Source organism: Lepidochelys olivacea, assembly GCF_965140295.1.
Source record: "Lepidochelys olivacea isolate rLepOli2 genome assembly, chromosome: 18".
Lineage (NCBI taxonomy): Eukaryota > Metazoa > Chordata > Testudines > Cheloniidae > Lepidochelys > Lepidochelys olivacea.
Window position 1 is genome coordinate 18,237,139 of NC_140428.1, and position 24,152 is coordinate 18,261,290.

Below are 24,152 nucleotides of genomic sequence, written 5' to 3' on the forward strand. Positions count from 1 at the left end.
CATCCCCGGGCTGGGTGCGTGCGTGGGGGAGAGACCCCGGATCAGGCCCCCCCATCCCCGGGCTGGGTGCGTGCGTGGGGGAGAGACCCCGGATCAGGCCCCCAATCCCCGGGCTGGGTGCGTGCGTGGGGGGGGAGACCCCGGATCAGGCCCCCCCCATCCCCGGGCTGGGTGCGTGCGTGGGGGAAGAGACCCCGGATCAGGCCCCCCCATCCCCGGGCTGGGTGCGTGCGTGGGGGAAGAGACCCCGGATCAGGCCCCCCCATCCCCGGGCTGGGTGCGTGCGTGGGGGAGAGACCCCGGATCAGGCCCCCCCATCCCCGGGCTGGGTGCGTGCGTGGGGGAGAGACCCCGGATCAGGCCCCCCCATCCCCGGGCTGGGTGCGTGCGTGGGGGAGAGACCCCGGATCAGGCCCCCCCATCCCCGGGCTGGGTGCGTGCGTGGGGGAGAGACCCCGGATCAGGCCCCCCCATCCCCGGGCTGGGTGCGTGCGTGGGGGAGAGACCCCGGATCAGGCCCCCCCATCCCCGGGCTGGGTGCGTGCGTGGGGGAGAGACCCCGGATCAGGCCCCCCCATCCCCGGGCTGGGTGCGTGCGTGGGGGAGAGACCCCGGATCAGGCCCCCCCATCCCCGGGCTGGGTGCGTGCGTGGGGGAGAGACCCCGGATCAGGCCCCCCCATCCCCGGGCTGGGTGCGTGCGTGGGGGAGAGACCCCGGATCAGGCCCCCAATCCCCGGGCTGGGTGCGTGCGTGGGGGAGAGACCCCGGATCAGGCCCCCATCTCTGGTCAGGCTCGGTGGGGGAGCTCAGATGCATTGCAGGGGTGGAGCTGAAAGAATAGGGGACACACAGAATAGGGTCGGAGACACACAGTGAGCACCCAGAGCCCAAGGGAGCCCCGAGGCAGGACAGCGCAGAACCGGGGAAGGGGGAGATTTAGGGGAAAAGAGAGGGAGACTCCTGCCTTGAGCTGGGTGGGAAACTGTTGTTCCGCTCAGAGGAAAGGTTTGAGATTTCAAAAAAGTTCCCTGTGCAGGACTGGCACAAAACGGTGAAAACCTGACAATTTTCACTGAACTGAAATTTCACAGTGTGTTTTGTTTTGGAAACTGAACCGGGGTGTTTCCCAAATGAAATGTGCTCCCAGGCTGGCTGCAGTGGAGCAAGCCCTGACTGACTTCCAAGCAGGTTGGCAAGGAGCCCAGCCTGGGAGTTGACAAGAAGCCTATGCAGGTTGCCTACAAACTGTCCAGACAGTGGTAACTGAACTGTTCCTGTAAAATGGCTCAATTGATGAATCAGCAGATTCTGAAACACCCCCTCCCCAGTTTCCCCCAAAATGTTTAGGTTTTTTTTATTTTAGGCAATCTTTCTGACCAGCTGTACTCCAGCCCTTATGGGGATATCTTCATCCTGGAGTATAGGCAAACTGGCATGGACCCAGCCTCCCTGGGCTGGCAGCAGTTGCCTGTTTGGAAGTAGGGGAAAGGGGCTTGTGGGCTGATAGAGATGGACAATACCCCCCACCCCCATTATTAGAAATAATATTAGTTCCATTTTACAGATGGGGAAACAGAGGGATCACAGTCAGTGGGAGAGCTGAGATTAGAACCCTGGAGTCCTGGCCTCCCCTTCTTTAATCTGTACAGTACTCTCAGCCTTTCCAGACTCCTGTCCCCTTTTCAGGAGTCTGATTTGTCTTGCATACCCCCAAGTTTCCCCTCACTTAAAAACCGCTTGCTGACAAAAATCAGACATAAAAGTACAAAAAAGTGTCACAGTACATTATTACTAAAAAATTGCTTTTACTTTCTCATTTTTACAATATAGTTATAAAATAAATCAGAATATAAATATATTTCTTATATATTAATATGACTTATATTTCAGTATAAAGTCATTGTCTGTATTAAATTTTAGTTTGTACGGACTTCGCTACACTTTTTATGTAGCATGTTGTAAAACTAGGCAAATCTCTAGATGAGTTGATGTACCCACTGGAAGACCTCTGCGTACCCCCAGGGGTATAAGTACCCCTGGTTGAGAACCACTGTGTTAGGCTGCCTGGCTTAAGATGCACAGGGGAGAGGTGCACCTGGCTCAGGAGACCTGGGAGAGTGGACTGCTCCCCCAGGGTCAGGGGAATGTGGGACCCAGCCAGGATGCCTCCTACACCTCCCATCCCAAAGCTGGGAAGTAATGTCCATCACAAGCCCTGCCTGGCAGCACCCTGTTTTGGTTGTTAGTTCTGCTCTGCTTGGGGGAGGGACAATCTGTCTGAGCAGCTAGGCATGTACTCATATGCTCCTTCTTGTACTTGCCTTGGGGGTTATTTAAGGTGAATAACTGATTAGTGTGGCCGGGGGCCAAGCTGTCCCAATCCAGTCCTTGGAAGAAAAGCCACGTTATCTCCTCTTTCACCACCACGGGGTCTGGCTCTGAAGCCTGGGCGAAGATTTTTGCCTCTCTGAAACTTTTCACCTCCTGACTTCACAGAGCAGCAAGTCCCAGCCTCAGGGCCTTCTATCTCCAGCCACCTTTCCCCTTGTAACTCCATTAGTTACTGAGGCCGTGTGAGCTATTATCCTCTCTCCTGCTAATGCTCTTGCTCTCCAACCTCTCCTTGCTGTCTCCCCTGCGGCTGTGCAAACCCAAGCAATCAGGTCAATAACAGCCAGTGGATACAGGGAATGAACGAAACCTACGGTGAAGGCAGAGGCTGGGTAGATGATTGTCTCTCACCTGTTACCGGCCGCTTGTCTGGCTTCTCTTGCCAATAAGCCCTTATTGAATCTGAGGATGAGGGCGTGGCCTGGCATATTGCTGGTGGAGATACCTTATCTGCAGGCTCCTTTTCCAGGCTTACAATAATCAATTGTCCTCCTCTTGCCCCTTTCATCAGAGGGCCTCAAAGCACAGTACAGACCCTAATGAATGAAGCCTCAACCCTTCCCTGGAGGTGGAGATATAATCCCAGATAGGGAAACTGAGGCACATATGTGACTTGCCCAAGGAACTGCAGCAACTCAGTAACAGAGCTGGGAAGAGACCCCATGAGTTAGGATTCCCAGTCAGTACCTTTGGTCTAACCCAGTGGTTCTCAACCTATTTACCATTGTGGACTGCATCCAATACGACCTATATTGGCCCCTGAGGATGTCGCATGGGCCGCAGCTGTGCTGATTGGGCTGTGGGTTGAGAACCACTGGGCTAACCACTAACACCCACTTCTGTGCTGTGGGTTAGAACAATGATGGTGGGAGTGGAGAGGATCAGGCTTCGCTTCTCACTTACTGGATGCCAGGATCAGAGTTTTTATGCTGCTTCTGGTTGGTTCTGCTCCAGTTGTAATTGTTACCGTGACTGCTCTGTACACACATCCGGTCTGTACGCACACAAGAGATTGGAGGCCCAGCATCAGCAGCCTCCCTGCTCCTTTTTCACCACTCCTGCCAGCTGGATGGGTCCCCAGAGGCGAGGCTAAGCCTTTCTCCTGAGCCTTTCAGCCTGAGCCCTCATGCAAGCAGCAAAGGAGGAGCAAAGTCCACCTACCCGTGGCTGGTTTGGGTGACATGGACAGGTGGTGCCATAAGTACAGGATTTGTGCTGTCGCTTCCTCCAAACAGAAGTTAAAGCAGCCTGTCCTGGGATGAGCTGGACTGTATGCTCCTTCTTTCCAAAGCACCGGGTGGAGAGCAGCTGAGAAGAGACACTTATCAAGGCCCTCTAGGCCAGGGAGCCATGCTCCGAATTGGGAGTTAAGAGGCCTGGAGTCTGTTCCCAGCTCTGCCACTGACTTGCTGTGTGTCTTTGGGCATGTCACTTCATCTCCCTGCATCTCTGCGTCGCCATCTGTAAAGCAAGTGTAAAGTGCTGATCTTGCTACAAGACCAGCAGCAGGCCAGGCTGTTTTCATTCCCGGGCTCAGGTTAGACTTGCCAGTCAGTCAGTTCATCCCCATTTTGAAGGGGGTTGATTGGCAGCTTGTCCCCCAAGGAATAACTACATTCCCTTTGGCCGCCCTGGCAGACAAGAGGACTTTTCCTAGCTTGCATCCAGGCATTCCAGCATGGTGTTTTGGGAAGAGGTTCTCAGGGGACGGGAATGCTGAGTGCATGGACAAGGAGGATGTGTGTAGAGGGGAATGCAGGATGGGGAGAATCTCATTCGAAAGGAATGCTGGGTGATGGGAGAGTTCTCAGCTGAAGGCAGATTCTTGTGATGCCAGACTGGACACAGCACTAGGTAACAGACCGTAGGGAACACACACGGCACATGTCAGGCCGTTGTGACTAGCTGACCGTGCTGGACTTTTCCATCTGACTTCTGACAGAGAAGAAGACTATGGGCTTGAGGGCAGGGTTCTGAGGGTAGTGATCCAGCCTTTCTCCCCAAGCTATTTTAAGAAACATTGCTGTTTGGGAATAAACAGAAGAGAGACAGCATGGCCCTGCTGTGGGCACATCTTGTGCTAGAGAGGTGGCTGGACGCAGCCCACTCTGGACAGAGCTGCTGGCAACCCCAGTCCCTGTCCAGAAGGTCAGACTGACCTTCACAAGCTGCACGAGGACGCTGCGGTAAATAAATTGTAAAGCATTTGAAAGTTCAGAAAGAAACTCTTAAACCTACTGATTCCGATGAGGGACAAAATCACTCCTGTTTAACTTTAGGCTTTAGCAGAGTTACACCGGGGTGAATAAGGTCCACTGACTGCTCTCCATCACTGCATACTCAGGCTGATCTCCACGCGCAGCTGCTAAGTAGGGCTGACTAGGGTCTTGTAGGAGCTAGTTTGGAGGCAGGGACTGCCATACCCGCCAGAACGCCTTGGGAGCATTAGCAGGCGCCAAGGTCATTCAGCTGGCCCTGCTGTTCTGGTGAGGGCTCAGGACCCATTGCTGCTCCTCAGATCTTATCACTGCTCAGTGGGATTTCTGTACTGTTAAAAACCATTGAGCAGACATGGACGGAGAGTTCAGGGAAGGGAGGGTGTGGAGTGATTAACAACTCCTGAGTCTCCTTCCAGCCCCACTGAAATCTTCAAGTGTGGTGGATCGTTGACAACAGGGAGGCAACATGCATTCCTCCTACATCCTGTGCCCTGTGATCCCCCTTGTCTTCCGGCACCCTCTTCCAGCTCCTGCTTGGAGCAGCCTCCCATAAACTGCCTTCCTAGTCACCCCACAAAAGCCCCTAGGCAGTGACACCCACCCTCCTCCCCTCGCCCCCTCCCAGAGAGCGCATCATGGTCAACGAGCCCCACAGCGCCAGCAGTGGGAGTGCCAGTTCCAGGTCGGAGGGCAGCAGCAGCGGCAGTGAGAGCTCCAAGGACAGCTCGCGATGCTCCACCCCGGTCCTGGATGCTGAGCGCCATGAGCGGCTGCGGGAGAAGATGCGCCGGCGATACGACTCCGGGGACAAGTGGTTCTCCTTGGAGTTCTTCCCCCCGCGGACGGCCAATGGTGCGGTCAATCTGATCTCCAGGTGAGACCTGTGGGGTGGGGGGAACGGGGAGGAGGTGTGATGGCTTTGACTGGGGGACAGCCTGATAGAGCCGGTTCAGGCCTGTGCTCTGTCTCCCTTCCAGGTGAAGAAGCAGGTAATGGTTCTGTGCTTCCCTGCTGAGAAGGGTGATGGACTCCAGGTAATTCATCTTTGCATCCCTGTAGAGTTAAACACCATGGTGAGATTACTAAGGGGGCTGGATCATTTTGTATGCGAACATATTCCTGCTAAAGGTGAATCCACTCTCATGCTTTAGAGTCTGAGCTGATCACTGTGGGGTCAGGCAGGGGGGCAGAAAGGAATCCTCCACTTGCTTAGTGTGCAGGATCTAGTAGGTGCATTGGTGGGGTGTGTATGGGTGTCTCTCCAGGAAGCATCGTGTATTAGTTTTTGCCCCTGGCAATGACCAAACTAAATGGACCGGTGGCTGGTCTAGTCTTGCGGGGCCCATGGCCTTGGCAACATGAATCCTGCTTGCTTTCTGGTCATCTAGATGCTTTAGGCCCCGATCTTTTCCCCATCCTGGTGGGAGTCTCTCCCTGCGTGTCCAGGCCAAACCCCTGCAGTGCTGTGTAACGTGAACGCTCTGCCTCTTGTGCCCAGCCCGTGCAGAAAGGGCCTCTCTGGTCACAAGTCACCGTGGCAACATCGAAAGGGAAAGGTGTGGTTTGAAAACCTCCGTGCTGTGCTAATGAAATAGCAGGGCCCTGCTTTCCATGCCATGGCCAGGTTCCAGCCTGGGGTAAGCAGCTGCAGCAGCGCTGAAGGCAGGGGAGTCTCTGGCATCTGGAGCAGGCCTCCGTTTGGAATCTGGACTTGGATTAGACCTATTAGTTCCCCTCCCAATGGCCCCAGCAGCGCCTGCTTATTCCCAGTAGTCCCCATTGTACCCTATTCCCTAGATGCGTATCATAGCCACGGGCCTGCCACCTTCTCCTTTGGAAGATGATGCCACAGCCTCCTAGATGTGGCTGGGAGGAAGCTTCTGGTAGATCCAACCTAGAATTCCCCCTCTTTTAAAAAAAAAATCTTGCCCAAACTGCTAGTTCCACCTGTTTGGCTATCCCTGAACATGGTCTCGCCTCTGTGGTGTTGATCTGCCAGTGGCCCTTAGTGGTTCCTTCACCAACCTGGAGCGAGTTAGCTCTCGGTCTCTTCTCCTGAGGTGGCTGCTCCAGCCTAGTAATTGTTCTTGCTGCTCTGATCCAAATTCCCTCTCGTCTGCCACACGCTGTCCGGTAGTGAGGTGCCTGGCGCTGAGTGCGATATCCCAGGCGTGCGGGTGGCAGCACCCCCAGAGGCTAGCAATAAACTGCTTCTGTTCTAATCTGCAGGTTTGACCGCATGGGGATGGGCGGCCCCCTCTTCATTGATGTGACTTGGCACCCGGCAGGGGACCCAGGCTCTGACAAGGAGACCTCCTCCATGATCATCGCCAACACAGCCGTCAACTACTGTGGCCTGGAGACCGTCTTGCACATGACATGTTGCAACCAGACCAAGGAGGAGATCACAGGGCACCTGCAGAAGGCCAAGCGTCTGGGGCTGAAGAACATCATGGCACTGCGAGGAGGTGAGCATTCCTCTCTGCCCTGGGGATAATGCCAGAGTTACCCTCACCTCCAGCGAGCGACTCCTCTGTGGGAGGAGCCGGAATGAACCAACCTGGCGATCTAACATCCCTCCCAGTTCTGGGGCCATGTGGTTAAGCATCTGTCTGAATCTGTTCTCCCTGTTGCCTCAGGCCTCTGGATTAGGGCTGAGAGGAGTTAACCCTGACCCAGAAGGCGTGGTGTCTCCATCTCGGGGGGGGGAGGTGAAGGGCCCATGGGTGGAACCAAGTAAGGAAGCCAGTGAACTTGGAGACTCCATTTCCTCTTCCTCTCTAATGGGCGGCCCATCTAGCGCTGGTTGAGCTTTGCTATACACAGGCCCTGGGTCAGACCCGTCTCCATGTCTCCTCACGCAGACCCCATTGGCGAGGAGTGGGAGGAAGAGGTGGAAGGCTTCAACTACGCCATCGACTTGGTGAAGCACATTCGCTGCGAGTTCGATGACTATTTTGACATCTGCGTGGCAGGTAAACGCATCTTTTTATGGGCCAGCTGTGGCGGGGTTTGCCTCTGACCGTGGGGACCAGACTGTGCTGGCAGGACTCTGAGCGACGGCTTGTGGGTGCTGGACGGTTCAGATGTTTGATGCCCCAGCATGACTGAGGCTCTGGAAGAGTGAGCGGGCTGCCTCCTGGCTCAGCTCCTCCTCTTCTCTCTGAAGGTTACCCCAAGGGCCACCCTGAAGCCGAGAGCTATGAAGCTGACCTGAGGCACCTGAAAGAGAAAGTCTCTGCTGGAGCTGACTTCATCATCACGCAGCTCTTCTTCAGGTCCGAGACCTTCCTTGCGTTCATGAAGGACTGTCAGGCCATTGGCATCACCTGCCCCATCGTACCTGGCATCTTTCCCATACAGGTGAGATCCCCAGCCCTTGCCAGGAGGGCGAAGTGAGCAGCCAGGAGGGGTTCATGGCTGGATTTTTGAGCTAAATCTTGCCAGCTCCCAAGCACTCTCCACTAAAGCTCTAAGTCACTGGGAGATGAGGGTGCTGAGTGTTGTCTGACTCTTGTCCCTGCAAAGCGAAAACATAGCAGAACAAAGTAATGGAAGGATGGTGGGAGCCACCTTTCCAGGAGGTCTTTATTAGGCATGTCAATAAGCATGCGTAGCACGATGCAATGGGTAAACTGGAGCCATTGGCTGAACAGTGCCAAGCCAATAACCGCATGTCTCTTCCCTGAAGAGTTTTACAGTCTAAAGACACCAGCCGGGATGCTACAGTACAGAACAGCGGCTGGGAGCTTTGCATTCCTCTTTACGCTTCTGCCTTGCCTGTGGGGGTCTCGAGTGCTTTTCAGACATGAATTAACCCCCGCTCCCGCCCCCCCAGTTGCCTGCCCCCTTTGAAGGGGGTAAATACTTCCCCCTTTTTAAAGATTGGGGACAGGGGGAATGGAGTGTAGACAGGTTAAAGTGATTTGTCTGAGGTTGCACTAAAAGTCAGTGATAAAGATGGGAACAGAACCCAGGAGTCCTGATTCAAAGTCTACTGTTTTGACTACTATAAAAACTCTTTCCTGGTACAGATGTTACCTTGTCAACTGGCTGGGGAGCAGATCTGGTCTGAAAATTGAGAGACCTCGTTAGCAGCCTTGACCCTTTCCCTTGGGTATTACCCTTCCCTGTTCCCCTTGTATCCCATGCCCAGGGTTACCATTCTCTGCGCCAGCTCGTGAAGCTCTCCAAACTCGAGGTGCCGCAGGAGATCAAAGAAGTGATCGAGCCCATCAAGGACAACGATGCAGCCATCCGGAACTACGGGGTGGAGTTGGCGGCGTCCATGTGCCGGGAGCTGCTGGACAGCGGCATGGTGTCCGGCCTGCATTTCTACACCCTCAACAGAGAAGTGGCCACCACTGAAATCCTCAAACGTCTGGGCATTTGGAAAGAGGATCCCAGGTGAGCAGAGAGCTACTCCTGGGGCATCTTCCTCCTGTCACAGCTGCACCTTCAAGAGATATGACCTGTAAAGGAAAGAAAAAGAGCTGGTGGCTTTCCACCCGCACACCGCCACGCTCTCCTTCTGTTTGTATCAATACATTAGAAATTTCGGTCCGGCCTTCCCTGGAGTACTCTGTGGGTGACTGGAAAGCTGGGAGGATTGTGACCTCTAAGTACCAAGGGGGTGAGAGCTGCAGCAACTGAGGGGAAGGTGGTTTGTAGTTGGACTGGTTAAACCTATTGGCGGGGTTTGTTTTGTGGTGTATGTGTGGGTTTGTTGTGGCTTTGTTTGTTTGGGGTTTTTTGGGCAAACACTTAACGTAAATGCCTGACGAGCAGCCAGGAGACAAGAACTTTTCATCTTCTCCGCCTGTTGGTGTTAAGTGCTGAGTAAGGTCCTACTGTGATCTCCGGCAGCAGTAGAGAAAATGTTCAATAGTCGAGCAGGGGGCTGTCCAGCAAGGGTGGGAGACACAAACATTGGGGTCTTTTTTTTCTTTAAAAATAGCCAACCTTTCATAGAATCATAGAATATCAGGGTTGGAAGGGACCCCTGAAGGTCATCTAGTCCAACCCCCTGCTCAAAGCAGGACCGAGTCCCAGTTAAATCATCCCAGCCAGGGCTTTGTCAAGCCTGACCTTAAAAACCTCTAAGGAAGGAGATTCTACCACCTCCCTAGGTAACGCATTCCAGTGTTTCACCACCCTCTTAGTGAAAAAGTTTTTCCTAATATCCAATCTAAACCTTCCCCACTGCAACTTGAGACCATTACTCCTCGTTCTGTCATCTGCTACCATTGAGAACAGTCTAGAGCCATCCTCTTTGGAACCCCCTTTCAGGTAGTTGAAAGCAGCTATCAAATCCCCCCTCATTCTTCTCTTCTGCAGGCTAAACAATCCCAGCTCCCTCAGCCTCTCCTCATAACTCATGTGTTCCAGTCCCCTAATCATTTTTGTTGCCCTTCGCTGGACTCTCTCCAGTTTATCCACATCCTTCTTGAAGTGTGGGGCCCAAAACTGGACACAGTACTCCAGATGAGGCCTCACCAATGTCGAGCAATGTTCAGGTCTGTCTAGCCCCCAGAAAAGGGCAGGTGCCCATCCTGTGTATTTCATCTTTAACAAACTGCCCAGCTGCCTGGGAGCATACGCGAGAGGGGGATAATGAATGCCTTGGCATGAGCCGCCATCTCCTGAATGGAGGAGAGGTGTCCGCTCTGTAGGGAAGTGCCTCTCTGGATGCAGCGACGACTCTCAATTCTGATTCAGCCCTTGCCGTTCAGCCTGCCCCAGAACCCTGCCTCTCTCGTAAAACGCATTTACTCGCGGTGCTTTCAGTCCCAAAGCAGGGAATCCGTTACAGAGAAGCCATCCTAATAATCTCTATTTTCCCCCAAGGCGGCCTCTGCCCTGGGCAGTCAGCGCCCACCCCAAGAGAAGAGTCGAAGACGTCCGGCCTATTTTCTGGGCCTCCAGGCCAAAGAGCTACATTCACCGAACTCAGGAATGGGATGATTTCCCCAATGGTCGCTGGTGAGTCTCTGGCCTAGGCCAAAGGGGGCTGGAGCCGGTGGGGAGTGGAGCAGGAAGCCATCTGAGTAATGGGACCATCCGCTCCGCTCCGACATCACTTGAAATGGAAGACGTCTCTGTAGGACAGGCAGAGGCTGCTGGACTCGTTTCAAGAGCCTTTTGGAGTCCCGTCACTGAGCCCATCTGGTGATACTTTGCTAGGAGAACCTCTGGTGGTGCCCAGTAGCTCAGAGCTGCATGAGGGGATGAGCTGCTGGGTGGGGTTGAGTGGGTGGCCCCAACGTGGTGGGGTGCAGATCTCTGGTTGATCGTATTTGCTACTCTCCCCCCGCACCTTGGGGTGTGGCTTTTTTCCCACCCGCTGGAACAGTCAAGCAGGTCACATTCCACCACAGGCAGCATGTACACCTAGTCTCTCTGTGCCATCCCGCAGGGGGAACTCTTCCTCGCCAGCCTTCGGCGAGCTGAAGGACTATTACCTCTTCTACCTGAAGAGCAAGTCGCCGCGGGAGGAGCTCCTGAAGATGTGGGGGGAGGAGCTGACAAGTGAGGAAAGCGTCTTCGAGGTGTTCACCTGTTACATCTCCTGCGAGCCCAACAGGGAGGGGCACAAGGTGAGTGAAGGCCTGGGGCTGAGAACAGAGAGGGAGGCTCATTGGAGAGTGGGGCAGGGCAACAAGGACTGGCTCAGAGAGAGACAGTGGTGCTTATCTCAAAGGTGTCAAGCGCCCTGTGACATTCCTTTACACAGGGGGTCAGGGCAGTCCTCTGCCAAACCCACTCTGTGACCGTGGGGGAGGGGACTCTCAGCACGGGGGAGCTAGGAACAAGCCTGGATAAAGATGTCCTTGTGCTGTGAAAGGGCCAAGATCAGAGTAGTGGCGCACCTGGTAAGAAGGGACAACCCCCATGAGTTCAGCCTTGGGGACCGCAAGCTGAAAAGCCCCCCTGGTTTGAAAGGGGTCTCAGACAGGGTGCCCTAGACCAGGGATCCTCAATGTGGCACCTGCCAGGGCATTTTTGTGTGCCCGCAGGACTCCCCACTGCGGAAATGTCGCCGAGAAGTGTTGCCGTTTCTCGGCAGCATTTCGGCGGTGGGGTGTCTGGCGCCTGCCCAGTAGGCTATTCCCACAAGAAAGGTTGGGGACCACTGTCCTAGACCATGTAGGGCTTTAAAGAAGCTGTCTGGGATTTTGACTTGCACCCAGAAGGGAGCTGTCAGCCTTGTACAAGGTAAGAGCACCTGTGGGATGTGCTCTCACTAGCTCATCTGCCCTGTGAGGTGGGCAGCCATGTCCGCACCCACTGGAGTCTTGTTTGAGGCGGCATTGCCTGGTGCTGTGAGGTTATGGTAATGGATAGCCTCTTTCCTTCCTGCAGGTGACCTGCCTGCCCTGGAACGACGACCCTCTCGCTGCTGAAACCAACCTCTTGAAGGAGCAGCTGGACAAGGTGAACAGAAGAGGAATCCTGACCATCAACTCCCAGCCAAACATCAATGGCAGACCGTCCACTGACCCCATCGTGGGCTGGGGGCCCAGTGGGGGCTATGTCTTCCAGAAGGTACTAAACCATAGATGTGTACGGCTAGAAAGGACCCTTAGCATCTAGTCTGGTCTCTTATGCAGGAGATCAAAGAACGTTGTTCGATTTCTGCATCCAGCCCGGTATCAGCTGGTTGAGCTAGAAGTACCTGTGTAGAAAGAGATCCAGCCTAGATTTTTGAAGCTTCACATGATGACCCCATCTCTAGATAATTCATTCCAGCAGCTAATTACCCTCGCTGTTAAAATATGGGACTTGATTTCTAGTCTGAATTTGTCTAACTTCAGCTTCCAGCCATTGGATCTTGTGACGCCTTTGCCTGCTAAGATTGAAGAGCCCTTTATCATCAGGAATCTTCTCCTCCTAGGCACTTCTAGACCATGGTCCAGTCACCTGTCAATCTCCTCATGGATAGATAGATAAAGCCTCTCACTGGAAGGCAGGCTTTTGCCATCTGGGTAGTCCTACCCCAATGCCTGTGTCCCAAGGCTGCTGTACCAGCCTCTTCCATTCACCCTCTTTTCCAAAGCTACTTATTTCAGAGCTGGGGTTTGTTGGGTTAAGGACACATCTAGTTTAAATTCCCTGAGCTCCCTCCCAGACCTTTCTGCTCATTACTTTCCAAAAACCTGCACCACAGGAAGTGATAGCATCTGGCTATATGCCCAATAAGGGAATTTTCTGCCAGCTTGCTGTTAGTCTGCCGTCTTGTGCAAGAGCAGGCAGGGAGATCTGGCAGGAGATTGGGACTGTACTTCTAGCTCTTCCACTGACTTGTTGTGTTGCCTTGGGCAAGCCAGTTAACCTACGAACCTCTATTTCCCCATCTGTAAAATAGGGACAGTGCCACTTAACGGCCTTTGAAGTGTTTCACATCTGGGGATGGAGAGTGCTACTTATGTTTTCCTGGGATGCCTCCCATCCACTCATGAACCAGGCCCCACTTTAAGTGCTGCCTGCAGGGGTATCCAGGAGGTGGCGCTCTTCCCTCTGAGCCAGTCCTGACCCTCACATGGTGGCGCAGGAAGTGCTGTCCTTTGGATGAAATAGAACACTGAGAAAGTCATGGGGATCTTTAATGACCTTAAACCCAGTGTCCTGGTCAGCTTCCAGCGTGTGTCTTGGTATTCTGCTTCTCTGAACTCTCCCTGCAGTTTCACTCAGAGGGATGCCTCATTCTTACATAGCATATCTCATCAGATCTCAAGGCGCTTTACAAAGGCTGATTATCCCCTGTTTACAGATAGGGAAACTGAGGCATGGAGAGGGGAAATAGCTTGCCCAAGATTACCCAGCTGACTAGTGACAGAGCCAGGAAGAGAACCCAGGTCTCTGGCCTCCCAGATCAGCGCTCTGTCCCCTGACCAGGGGCGGGCAAACTTTTTGGTCTGAAGGCTGCATCGGGTTTCTGAAATTGTATGGAGGGCTGGTTAGGGGAGGCTGTGCCTCCCCAAACAGCAAGGCATGGCCTGGCCCCTGCCCCTATCCGATCCCCCTACTTCTTGCCCCCTGATCGCCCTCCCAGGACTCCTGCCCCATCCAACCTCCCTGCTCTCGGTCCCCTGACCGGCCCCGGACCCTCCACTCCTGACTGCTCCCCCGGGACCCCTGACCCATCCACCCCCCCGCCCCCCGACGGTGCCCCACCGCCCCATCCAATCCCTCCTCTCCTTCCTGACTGCCCCTGTAGGACTCCTGCCCCCATTCAACCCCTGTTCCCCACCCTCTGACGACCCTGACCCCTATCCACACCCCTGCCCACCCCCTGAACTCCCCTGCCCTCTATCCAACCCCCCCTGCTCCCTGCCCCCTTACCGCGCTACCTGGAGCACCGGTGTCTGGCAGGACGGCTGCACCAAGACGGGCAGCCGCACCGCGCAGCAGAGCACTGGGTCAAGCCGGGCTCTGCAGCCCCGCCGTCCAGAGCATTGTGCCGCATGGCTGCAGGGGAAGGGGGACAGCAGGGGAAGGTCCAGGGACGAGCCTCCCCGGCCAGGAGCTCAGGGGCCGGGCAGGATGGTCCCGTGGGCCGGATCATTATTATGATTATTGTGGGGTCCCCCATAATCAAGGTAAACAGTAGGAGCAGAGCACATGGTGGGGAACAATACAAGCTAATTCAAAGGGATTTGGATTGTTAAAGCTGCTGGGCCAGCAGATGGCAAATACAGTTGAGTGGAGAAAGATTCCCCAGGAGCAAGGAAATCAATCATCCAACACAATGGCCAGGAAACCGAGCTAGTGCTGTTAGGAGGGAGGCAGTTGCTGAATCCAGCCCAGAGCAGCAGCCAACGGGGAAAACGAGGAATTAGGCTATGTTAGGCACACACAGAGGACACCAGACAAAAGAGGTGCTGCTGTGAACGACCAGGCCCCCATTAGAGCCCAGCTGGGATAACCCTCTGCGGCTTCATTCACCGGACCACGGGGGTGAAATTGCCAACGAGGGCGCAGCACAGAACAAAGATATCAAGCCTGAGTCTCGTAGAAACAGCCAGCACCTGCTGCTTTATGGGCGCCTGGAATGACAGGTGCGGAGGCTGTGGCTTAGCTACCTGGGTGCATCCCCTACTGCAGAGCCTACAGGGAGACTTGATTTTGCACCCCTTCGCTCTGAAGAACCGAAGCTAGGAGGATGGGTAAGAGGCTGTCTGCAAAGGATTATTAATACATTGGGCTTGTGCCCTGTGGTACCTCTGTGTGCTGGGCACTTTGTTTCTTTGGCCATTCCCAGCTCTACCACGGACTTACCTCCATTTCCCCATCTAGAAAATGGGGATAGTATGGGCCTGTCTCGAGGGGTGGGATGGATGGATTCTTCTTAGTACCTCCCCCATTTTAGCTACTGGGGCTTCAGAAAACTGGATGAATCCTCAATAGCTGGGTTTCCCCACTGGTTCCTCCCTTCCCTGCACTGCACTGAGTTTTGGCTTCTGTTTCCTCCCGCCCACGCAGGCATACCTGGAATTCTTCACCTCCAGCGAGAACATCACCGCGCTGCTTAAAGTGCTGAAGATGAAGAAGTACGAGCTCCGAGTGAATTACCACATTGTCAACGTCCGGGTAAGAGTGTGCTTAGCCGACGCTTCCCTCCTGCCACGTCATGGAGACGCAGGCGGCCTAAGTCCTAAGGAGAGAGGGGGAGTCTGCCAGCAGGGCAGGAAGATGGGAGTTGGTAATGGGACAGGGCGAAGCAGCACTAGCTATTCCCTGCAGCTCCTTCCTGAGCCGTTGGCTTTTCACCGTTTGGTTGATGGAGGGTAGTTTAATTTCAGGGAAGTAGTGCCTATAAAAGCACCTTTGCACCAGGTCCACTGCATCTACTTCCCGCTCAGGACCATCTTGCTCTAGAAGGCGCTTCCAATGTCCCGTCCTCCTCCTGGCAGGGTGAAAACATCACCAATGCTCCTGATCTGCAGCCCAACGCCGTGACCTGGGGCATCTTCCCAGGCAGAGAGATCATTCAGCCAACGGTTGTGGATCCAGTTAGCTTCATGTACTGGAAGGTAAGAGCACCACGCCAGCTGACATTGAACTTATCCCCAGCCGGTGGTTAGAGAGAGGTTGGGTTTAGCGGTTTTTGTCTCTTCTTTATCAAGACCCACTGGACAGTCACAGGACCACATTAGTGCCTAGATGGAGTCCATCCTGAGCTCTTTAGTCCTTATGCAGTGGGAGCTTTGCCTGAGTGAGGACTGCAAGATTTTCCCCTTCCTCCCCCATTATGTATTTGTTGTCTATATGAAGTGGGCGACGTGAGTGCCAACCCCCATATTTCTGGGCCAGTTCCCACAGCAGTTGAGGCTGAGGCAGTATTGAGCAGCACTGGTGAAAGAATACACACGCACATGGTTTCTAGAAAGCAGGAGGATGCATTGATTTACTGCCCAGCTCCTCAGCTGTGGGGTGGGGCAGATGCGAAGCCATACGCACTTTCTTCCCCTCCCAAGACTAGCTGCCCTAGACGACATTGTAGGAGTCACAGCTACCGTAACGAATGTGCTTGGGATGACCGTACCATGCTCTCTGCCTTTGTCCTGGCAGGATGAGGCCTTCGCTTTGTGGATTGAGCAGTGGGCTAAGCTGTATGAAGAGGAGTCTCCCTCTCGCATGATTATCCAGTACATCCATGACAACTACTACTTGGTCAACCTGGTGGACAACGAGTTCCCGCTGGAGAACTGCCTGTGGCAGGTCATGGAGGACACTTTCGAGCTCTTGAACTGTCCCACGGAGCAGTGAGTCACAGCCGCTCACTCCGTCCATCCACCCACTCACTGCAGGCAGCACAACTGCCGGGGGCAAGAGGAGCCCGGCTCGGCATGACATGGAGCCAGACACTCCGCCCAAGGGCCACATCCACTCTGCTCTCGCCTCCTCATTGAGCCACATTCTCTCGCCTGCTCTGCCCGAGGCACATGCTCGTCTCTCCCAGAGCGAGACTCCATCAGGGGCCTCCCAACACCCCTCTCTGTTACAAACAAAACATGTCCCACTGTCTGTTCTCATATGCTAATGGCAGCTAGAACCACCTGAACCTCCCAGCAGAGCTGTAGGCTGCATTCTAAGAAACGATCGAGCTGCTTTTTCAGTGTCCTCTTCAGGGTTTGTTTCAATGTGATCGTAGTGGAGACTCACCCACCCACTGCAGCAGAGACAGCGTGCTGGGGAAGTTGGACACTACATGGTCTAAAAGACTTGGTCAAGTTTTCTCCCAAACCCCCCCCCCCCTTTTGTTTTTTAAAGGAACGGGAATAAGGGAATTCTCCAGGTCAGTTTAATCTTTAGTTTGGTGATTAGGAATTAATTAATAAATAGCAGACACTAGGCATGCCTCATTTCTGGATCAATAAGATGGGGTGCACACTCTCTGCACTGATTTGTATTTTAGCTCAGTTCAGCTCTACCACAGCTGAAGGTGGTTTTTAGAGTCATGCCAACATCCTCTCCATGCTCAAGGGTGACAGTGAGATTGCTTATAGGGAGCAGTGTTTACCGTGAAGGGTGGGGCTAGCCAGGCCAAGCTGGTAGGAGTTTGTAGCATTGGGGCTAGTGTGTTTCATGCACCAGCTGCTGAGGGCCTGGATTTTACAGCCCATCGTCTCCACAGGTGCAGATTGGGGTGTGCGCACAACCTACCATGGGGGCTGGGCTACAGAGCTGGTTGAGCCTGCTACAGTCTGGCCAACAGTGCTGGGGATTTCACCCCCCGACAGTGGATACTCATGCTTTATAGTAATTCAAGGGAAACCTTAAAAGTGTCACAACATGATGCACGGTTGGTGTGTGAGCTTTTTCCTTTTCCCGACAGCTCAGGCCAGGATGAACTATTCCTAATCCCTACACTGTAGAGGTACCTGGGTAAACACTCTAAGTCTCACAGAGTTAAAAGATGGTTCACTTTTGCAACGCTGCTGGGACTGTACCATCTATTGTATCATTCTGTACCAGTCTGATCATGTTCCTCAATTGTGCAGTGTTGTCTTCTGTGCTGCAAGATCAGGCCAAACCATGTTGTAAGTGTCTCTCCAAGCTGGAGTGGGAGTCCAGCCTGGCAGAGTCATTCTGATGTGCTGCATGCACATCCTTGAACACAGCTGCTGCTGGCAGGGGGGCCAGCCGTGGGTCCCTGAGCACCACAAGCAGGGACTTTGTCTCAAACTGCTGTACACTTGCAGCTAGGGGGAGGCTTGAGCACAGCACTAGCTCAAAAAATAAACAGCCCTCAGGCAGCATCAGTTGTATTTAAACTTAGCAGCTCATGCGGTCAAGGATTCAGTCCCCCCAGGGCCTAGCTGGGCAGTGGGAAAGGCCCATTCTGCACAAGTGCCTGTCCCCAGCATTACTACTAAGGGGGGGTGCATGAAGCTAAATGAGACTTTTGGCCAAACCTCAAACCACGCTGCAGAGTTGATGTGTCATGTCCCCTATGCCACAGTGCACTGGAGGTGTGGGGAAGGAGAAAGATGCCTTCACCAGAACACGGCACTGACAGTTCAAGGCCCCATCACGCAGGGGGATGTATCTGAAACAAGCACCTAAGGGAGCAGCAAGAGTCAGTTGCCTGCTTCAGCAACACCAAATGTTGGACAAACCAGGGTTGCAGAGCTTGGGCCGATGACCTACTGCCATCAAAGACAAGCAAGCTCAGGGCAGCTTCTGGAGGGATTTCAAAATCCCTGCCCAGCTGGGTGAATGCTTTTTGCTGTGAGCACTGGGCAGAAGCAGTTTCTGCATCCTTCTGTCCCTTTAATTTTAGCCTCGTGGGGAATGGCTGATGCCCTGTAATCACCCTCGATAGATCAATCACTGCAGGATCTAATGAGGGGCAGGGGATGGGGGCAGCAATGATTGGGGGCAGACGTGCCCACCTGGCCTCAGCAAAGCTTTTTGATGCTCAGCTGTTCCCAGCAGGTTTCTTCATCACAGACCCATTCAGCAGAAAAAGGACCCTGCGGGAGGCAGAGGGTCAGAGGTTGGCCACCCACCGAAGGGCTTAATGAGGAGCGGATGGATGGGAACACATGCAGGAGCTGAGGGCTGCACAAGAATCCCAGTAGGAAGAGGCAGATCTAAAAATAAACCCCTCTTCAAGCCAGCGTGGGCTGCCCCTAGCCAAGTATGTGACGCTAAGCGGAAGTGGGGGCTGGATGAGTTGGAAGGCTCATACCCACAAGCAGAAAGGGAACTCCTGGGCAGGAGCAGAGTTTGATTTCTCCCCCCCCCAGATCAGAGAACTGGATCCTGGCATAGCCTTGGCCAGGGTGGAGCCATTTGTGATACAGGGTCACAGCTGAACCCCTGATTCAAAGGAAAGAGTGCGTGGCAGACCGACCTTTAATCAGAACTCATGTTCAGCACAGCCGGCAGCCTGCAACAGACAAGCTGCGTGCCCCCAGCAGGCCATTGGTCCTGCCCTGCACCAACACAGGCAACGCCAGTGGGCGAGGAGAGTGCCCAGCTAACTCAAGCGAATACGCCCCCGCCGCAGGCCAGGGAGGAGACAGGGTATCCTGTGCTTTGAAATTGAGCCCGGGGCTGGATACACTCTGTTCCGGGGAGTTCCTGGGCTCTTGCCTGGCAGGCCGATGTGGCACTAGCAGAGCAGGGACTGGCTCTGCCAGAAGCTGGTACCCACGGCAGCTGCCCGGCGGGGACAGTTCTGAGAAAGCACCATTGGCCGGCATTCTTGATAAGTGTTCAAAGGAGACACATACACACACACTACCCACGCCCCCCTTCAATACCCAGCCATATTCTCAGCTGGGCCAACGAGGTAAGCTCTGGCCAGTCCCTCCAGAAGCTCAGCAGAGTCCTCTGCCCTCCAGACGGGACACCGTCAGCTGGTGCCACCTTCCAAAGGCCTGAAATGGAAAAAGGGAGAAGTCAGACCCAGGTCAGAGCTGGGTAGCCCCCAGCATTCTGCACTGCAGCCCCAGCCACCTTCATCTTGATGACGACAGAGGGGGACTAGAGTTCCTGGTTTATAGTGCTCCACCTGGATGCCCCGGGTGAGACTGCATGGCCTAGTGGGCCCTGCCACCTCTACACACTGCGTTAGGCTTGGGCCTCGGACTTCTAACAACGGGCTCGGCGTGGCCTGGGCTCATGCAGCAGGATGTGACTGGGATCCCCTTCTTTTACGATAGGGCCCAAGAGCATTTGTCTGGATGCCTCCCTGCCACCCCTAGCCCTGGGGCTTGGCTCAGAGACCTGCCCCTCCGTAGCACTCAGGGAGACTGGCTAGAGCACAGAACCTGCTCCCAAGGCAGAACGATCAAGTCACACCAGCAGAGCCAGCCAATCTGCTGCTCACAGGTCAGTGTTAGACACAGCCTGTTTGTACGTGACCCTGACATTCCTCCACTTTCCTTGCAATACAGCGAGAAGGGGCCTGCAGTGAGATTTCCACAAACAGTTAATCCTGCAGCTTACTCTCCTTCCTGCACCCAGCTGACTGCAGGAGTGGTCCAGGGGGAAAGAACTTCCCCTGGCCCAGGCAAGCACCATGGGCTCTGGGCTGGGTCAGCAGCATCTCCCAACCAGCTTTACTTGCCCTGCTAGTTAGAACAGCATAAAACTGAGTCAGCGTAGTTTGGAAACAGCCTCCTAGTAACAGAGAGCACAGGGCACCTGCCAATGGCATCGTCACACGCGGAACATGCTAATCCACACACCTCCCTAGACAACAGCAACCCCTCAGCCAGATTGAATAGCAGAGTCTCGGATTACTAACGCTTCATTAACCCTGTGCACCAACAGGCCTCAATCTGCTTTCCTCTTTTCCAATAAGGAACACCCAGAATGGAAATACCCAAAAACCGCCATTCCCTTCAGTGCTCTCTCTGCTCCCTCCTCTTCCTTGCCGTTCTGCCCACCTTCTACCAAGCCTTTTTAGGCTATAAGCTCTTTGGGGCAGGAGGTGTCTCTCACTAGGCATTTGTGATGTGCCCAGCACGATGGGGCACAAACTTGGTTGGGGCCTCTAGGTGCTCCCATAATACAAAAAATTTGTAGTCCACAGAACCGAAGCTTCAGCTACTAACTGGGAGATCAAGCGGACTAGCAGTAAGCTCCTACCCTGGCAAGCAGGCTCCGGTCTTCACCCTTCAGGAAACTCTGGGCCACCCGGCTTTGCAGGTAGCGCCTCCTCCAGATCCTCCAGCCCCATTCCAGCAGCCTCTGCCCAACCTGCGAGGAGAAAAGGCAGCACACAGAGGTTAGCTCCCTCTGCCCAGCACCGTCTGCCTCCTTGGCTTCCAGGTCCCTGCCCCTTCCAGCCCCGTTCTGTGCAACCCCTTCTCTGCTTCACACAATAACTGCCTTTGGCCAAATCTCTCTAGGTCCTCCAGAAGGCCCCCCCATGACCTGGAAATGCTGCTGCAGAGCAGCTGAGCCACCTCCTCCTAAAAAGCTGGCCAGCCTCCCCTCATCACTCACACCACATCCCTTCTACTGAGCTCACAACTAAGCTGAACGCTAACCAGACTCCTGTGGAAAACTGCTCAGTCACTTGGTTTGGGCCATGCATCTCGTTCCCCCTCCTCAGCCAGCTTTCAGGCCGTTTAGACTGCAAGCTCTCTGGGGCAGGGGCCCCTCTTCTTACCCACTGGCAAAGCAGCCTGCCCACCAGCAGCATTCTACGAGCAGTCAGCCAGGGGCCAGAGGCCAGCTGAAGGAGCACACCTGTTGCTGGGACCCTCAGGTGGGGCTCAGAACAGGTCCCAAATAGTCACTTGTCCAAGGAGGAGGAGGACAGAATATGGGGATTGCAGAGGTAAAGGGAGGAAGGAAGACACTGAGTAAGGAGGAGTGTGGGTTAGTAGTTTGTCAGCGGCACAAGGCAGGACTCCTGGGTTCTCACGCCACCCCTGCCAGGAATTTGCTGTGTGACCTTAGGTGCAAGCCACTTAATCCTCCCTGGGCCTCAGCTTCCCCAGCTGTGACGCGGGGATGGGGACTATCCACTCACCTCCCGGGAGGGTGGGGCTTTGAGAGGACAGACCCTGCAGGAGCATTCCCCTCGTGGATGGGCCCAGATATTCACTCACCAGCGCCCGCACGATCAGTGCCGTCCTGCTGGTGTCCTTCCACCGCAGCCACCCGCTCTCCAGCGAGCGCATCCTCCTGCCGGCCCGGAACTGGCGGAGCAGCACGTTGCATTGCCATCGTCTCAGGTACTTCGTCCTGGAGGCAGAGAAGGAAAAGGAACGTGCTCGTACTGATGGCTGCACTCACCCCAGCTGATGTTCTCCCTCGGCACAGACACAGCCGGCCTGACTGCTTCCCGGAGGGCCTGACGCCGCTCCAAGGCCAGGATCGAGTGACGCCGGCAGTTCTTACCTCTAACCCACACTCAGCTCCTTACATCTAGTGACTGGAGACTTGTGGCCAGAAAGGGTGCAGTGGGAGGAGGGGGGACAAACTGGGACTCACTGCCCCCTCCTCTAACAATGACACAAGGCTCATCCCTGCTTATCTGGTTAGCACATTTAGTGCAGATAGGGGGGTTCAGTTAACAACGCTGCAGGGTTAAGGCCTCTATTTATCCACTCGATAGGTACGAGTTTCCCCCATGCTGCCCTGCCAATGTGCCTCAACGCTGACCTTGTATCAGGCCTGGACTGACACCCCCATCTTACTCTGCATGTTCCACAGCTTTCGGTCACTGCCCTCCTGCTCCAGATTCGAACCAGTGACCATCACCAGTCCACTGCCCCCGTCCCCTTCCCTGCTTCGGAGCCCCCAGAGCACAATAAATTGTTCATGGCGATTCCTCATGCTGACTGCCCCCCAGCAGAAGTATGGAAGCTAGGCACACGCACATAAATGCGACCTAAGAAATGCTCCTTCCATTTAAACAGCCAGGCCCTATGGTCAGGGCCCCCATTGGGAAGGAAGAAGAAGAACGGGGATTTCAAGGTCTTGCTCGGTCAGATACGTCCATCTTCACGACCCAACGCTGACTGAAGGAAACAACCTGAAGGTGACAACACAGTTACCAGAGATTCCTTCTCCAGATCCCTTGGTGCTGACCGTGTTCAGACCCTGTGCTTACCCGAGCCGTTTTCTATACTGCTCATCTGGTACCAGCTCGGTGCCACCCTCCTGGGGCCAGGCATGTCCAGGTGCCCAGCCCACCACACGAGGCCTCTCCAGAAGCTGATGGACTGGCAGCCTCTGTGTCCTGCTTTGGTTTCTGTAGATCACCAGCCAGCGACGAAAGGCGCTGGGAAGGAGCCTATGGTAAGTCGCTGTGCTTGGTCCAAGATCCCTTTTTCTGCATTGTCTCGGCTCTGTGGAAGGAGACACAGCAATCACACAGGGCATGCCACCGTGGCAAGGAAAAGAGCCGGCAGGTGCTGTTCTCCCTTTAGCTCCAAAAGCCCCCAAAACAGACCACAGCCACCATCCTATTCAATTAATCATTTACAGAAGAGCTTGAGTAGATGGCTCCTTTCTAGACAGATACCCCCATGCTCCAACAACGCCCTGCTGTTCCCTGTATAGCCCCCAGACAGGAGGAAGCGGATTTGATTCTTACTGATTGACCAAGACAGGGGCATTTTCCTGCACTTCCTGGCTCCTATGAGGGTGCCCCGCTGCCGGGAGCTCTGGGACAAGGCAGCAGCTTTCGTCCAGTAGTTGCAGGCCTGAGGATAGAATTTACAAGGCAGCCATCAAGACCTAACACAAAAGCAAGGAGGGGGGAAACCCCCCACACACACACACACGGTAGTCACACAAGCTGAGCCCAGGTGTGACACACCATGGTTCAGATCCCAGCAGGGCTGACTAAATCCTTAAAAATAAATGGAGTCTCGTGCAGTTTGCTGGCTGTGGGCCTGTCAGAAAGGACTGTGATAACCAAGGTCCGGTCTGCTCTGTGCAGTAGAAATTGTCCCGCGGCACCTTTCTTAGGAGCAGAGGATTTGTTCTAGTCCTTTTGGCTTGTGTGTTGTGCACAAGCTGGTTGCTGCGTTTCAGCAGGGAAGCAGCAGGTCTATAGCCTGAAAAGTATTCAAGCAGAGTCACCGTCCGTCACGTAGCCAGTCACACCATCAGAGCCCGTGTATCTAAGTTTTGAGACAAGCCCCATCGCCAGTCTCTGAGCCAAGTCACCCATCTGGGCTCTTCTTCAGAGAACAGAGAGTTGTCTCATACATAGGGCTCTACCAAATTCACGGCCATGAAAAACCCGTCACGGACTGTGAAATCTGGTCTTTTGTGTGCTTTTACCCTATACTATCCAGATTTCATGGGGGAGATGTGTATTTCTCAAATTGGGGGTCCCGACCCAAAAGGGAGTTGCGCGGGGGGGGGGGGGTTGCAAGGTTATTTTAGTGGGGGGGTCACGGTATTGCCACCCTTCTTTCTGCAATGCTTTCAGAGCTGGGCGGCTGGAGAGTGGCAGCGGTTGGCCAGGCGCCCAGCTCTGAAGGCAGCACCCGCCAGCAGCAGCGCAGAAGCAATACCAGACCGTGCCACCCTTACTTCTGCACTGCTGCCTTCA

At 54.5% G+C, this 24,152-nt stretch overlaps 2 protein-coding genes across 5 annotated transcripts in view; one reads left to right on the forward strand and one right to left on the reverse strand.

Annotated features, from left to right (window-relative positions):
• MTHFR (methylenetetrahydrofolate reductase) overlaps nucleotides 1-17,613 on the forward strand; it is a 17,921-nt gene extending 308 nt beyond the window's left edge. The window contains exons 1-12 of one of the 2 annotated variants that reach the window (XM_084651401.1): nucleotides 5,348-5,486; nucleotides 5,590-5,646; nucleotides 6,842-7,080; nucleotides 7,477-7,587; nucleotides 7,782-7,975; nucleotides 8,769-9,019; nucleotides 10,460-10,594; nucleotides 11,028-11,208; nucleotides 11,975-12,157; nucleotides 15,095-15,202; nucleotides 15,526-15,645; nucleotides 16,184-17,613. In XM_084651401.1, coding sequence (XP_084507527.1) covers nucleotides 5,636-5,646; nucleotides 6,842-7,080; nucleotides 7,477-7,587; nucleotides 7,782-7,975; nucleotides 8,769-9,019; nucleotides 10,460-10,594; nucleotides 11,028-11,208; nucleotides 11,975-12,157; nucleotides 15,095-15,202; nucleotides 15,526-15,645; nucleotides 16,184-16,381 — 1,731 coding nt within the window. In that variant the 5' untranslated portion in view covers nucleotides 5,348-5,486; nucleotides 5,590-5,635 and the 3' untranslated portion in view covers nucleotides 16,382-17,613. Of the gene's footprint in view, nucleotides 1-5,237; nucleotides 5,487-5,589; nucleotides 5,647-6,841; nucleotides 7,081-7,476; nucleotides 7,588-7,781; nucleotides 7,976-8,768; nucleotides 9,020-10,459; nucleotides 10,595-11,027; nucleotides 11,209-11,974; nucleotides 12,158-15,094; nucleotides 15,203-15,525; nucleotides 15,646-16,183 lie in introns of those variants that run through there. The other variant, XM_084651400.1, reaches the window with a different exon arrangement.
• Nucleotides 17,614-17,742: 129 nt separating this feature from the next.
• LOC311532698 (uncharacterized protein C1orf167) overlaps nucleotides 17,743-24,152 on the reverse strand; it is a 34,369-nt gene continuing 27,959 nt past the window's right edge. For all 3 annotated transcript variants that reach the window (XM_084651396.1, XM_084651395.1, XM_084651397.1), the window contains 5 exons: nucleotides 23,184-23,292; nucleotides 22,698-22,935; nucleotides 21,691-21,826; nucleotides 20,720-20,830; nucleotides 17,743-19,503 (listed from right to left, as the gene is read on the reverse strand). In XM_084651396.1, coding sequence (XP_084507522.1) covers nucleotides 19,444-19,503; nucleotides 20,720-20,830; nucleotides 21,691-21,826; nucleotides 22,698-22,935; nucleotides 23,184-23,292 — 654 coding nt within the window. In that variant the 3' untranslated portion in view covers nucleotides 17,743-19,443. The remainder of the gene's footprint in view (nucleotides 19,504-20,719; nucleotides 20,831-21,690; nucleotides 21,827-22,697; nucleotides 22,936-23,183; nucleotides 23,293-24,152) is intronic.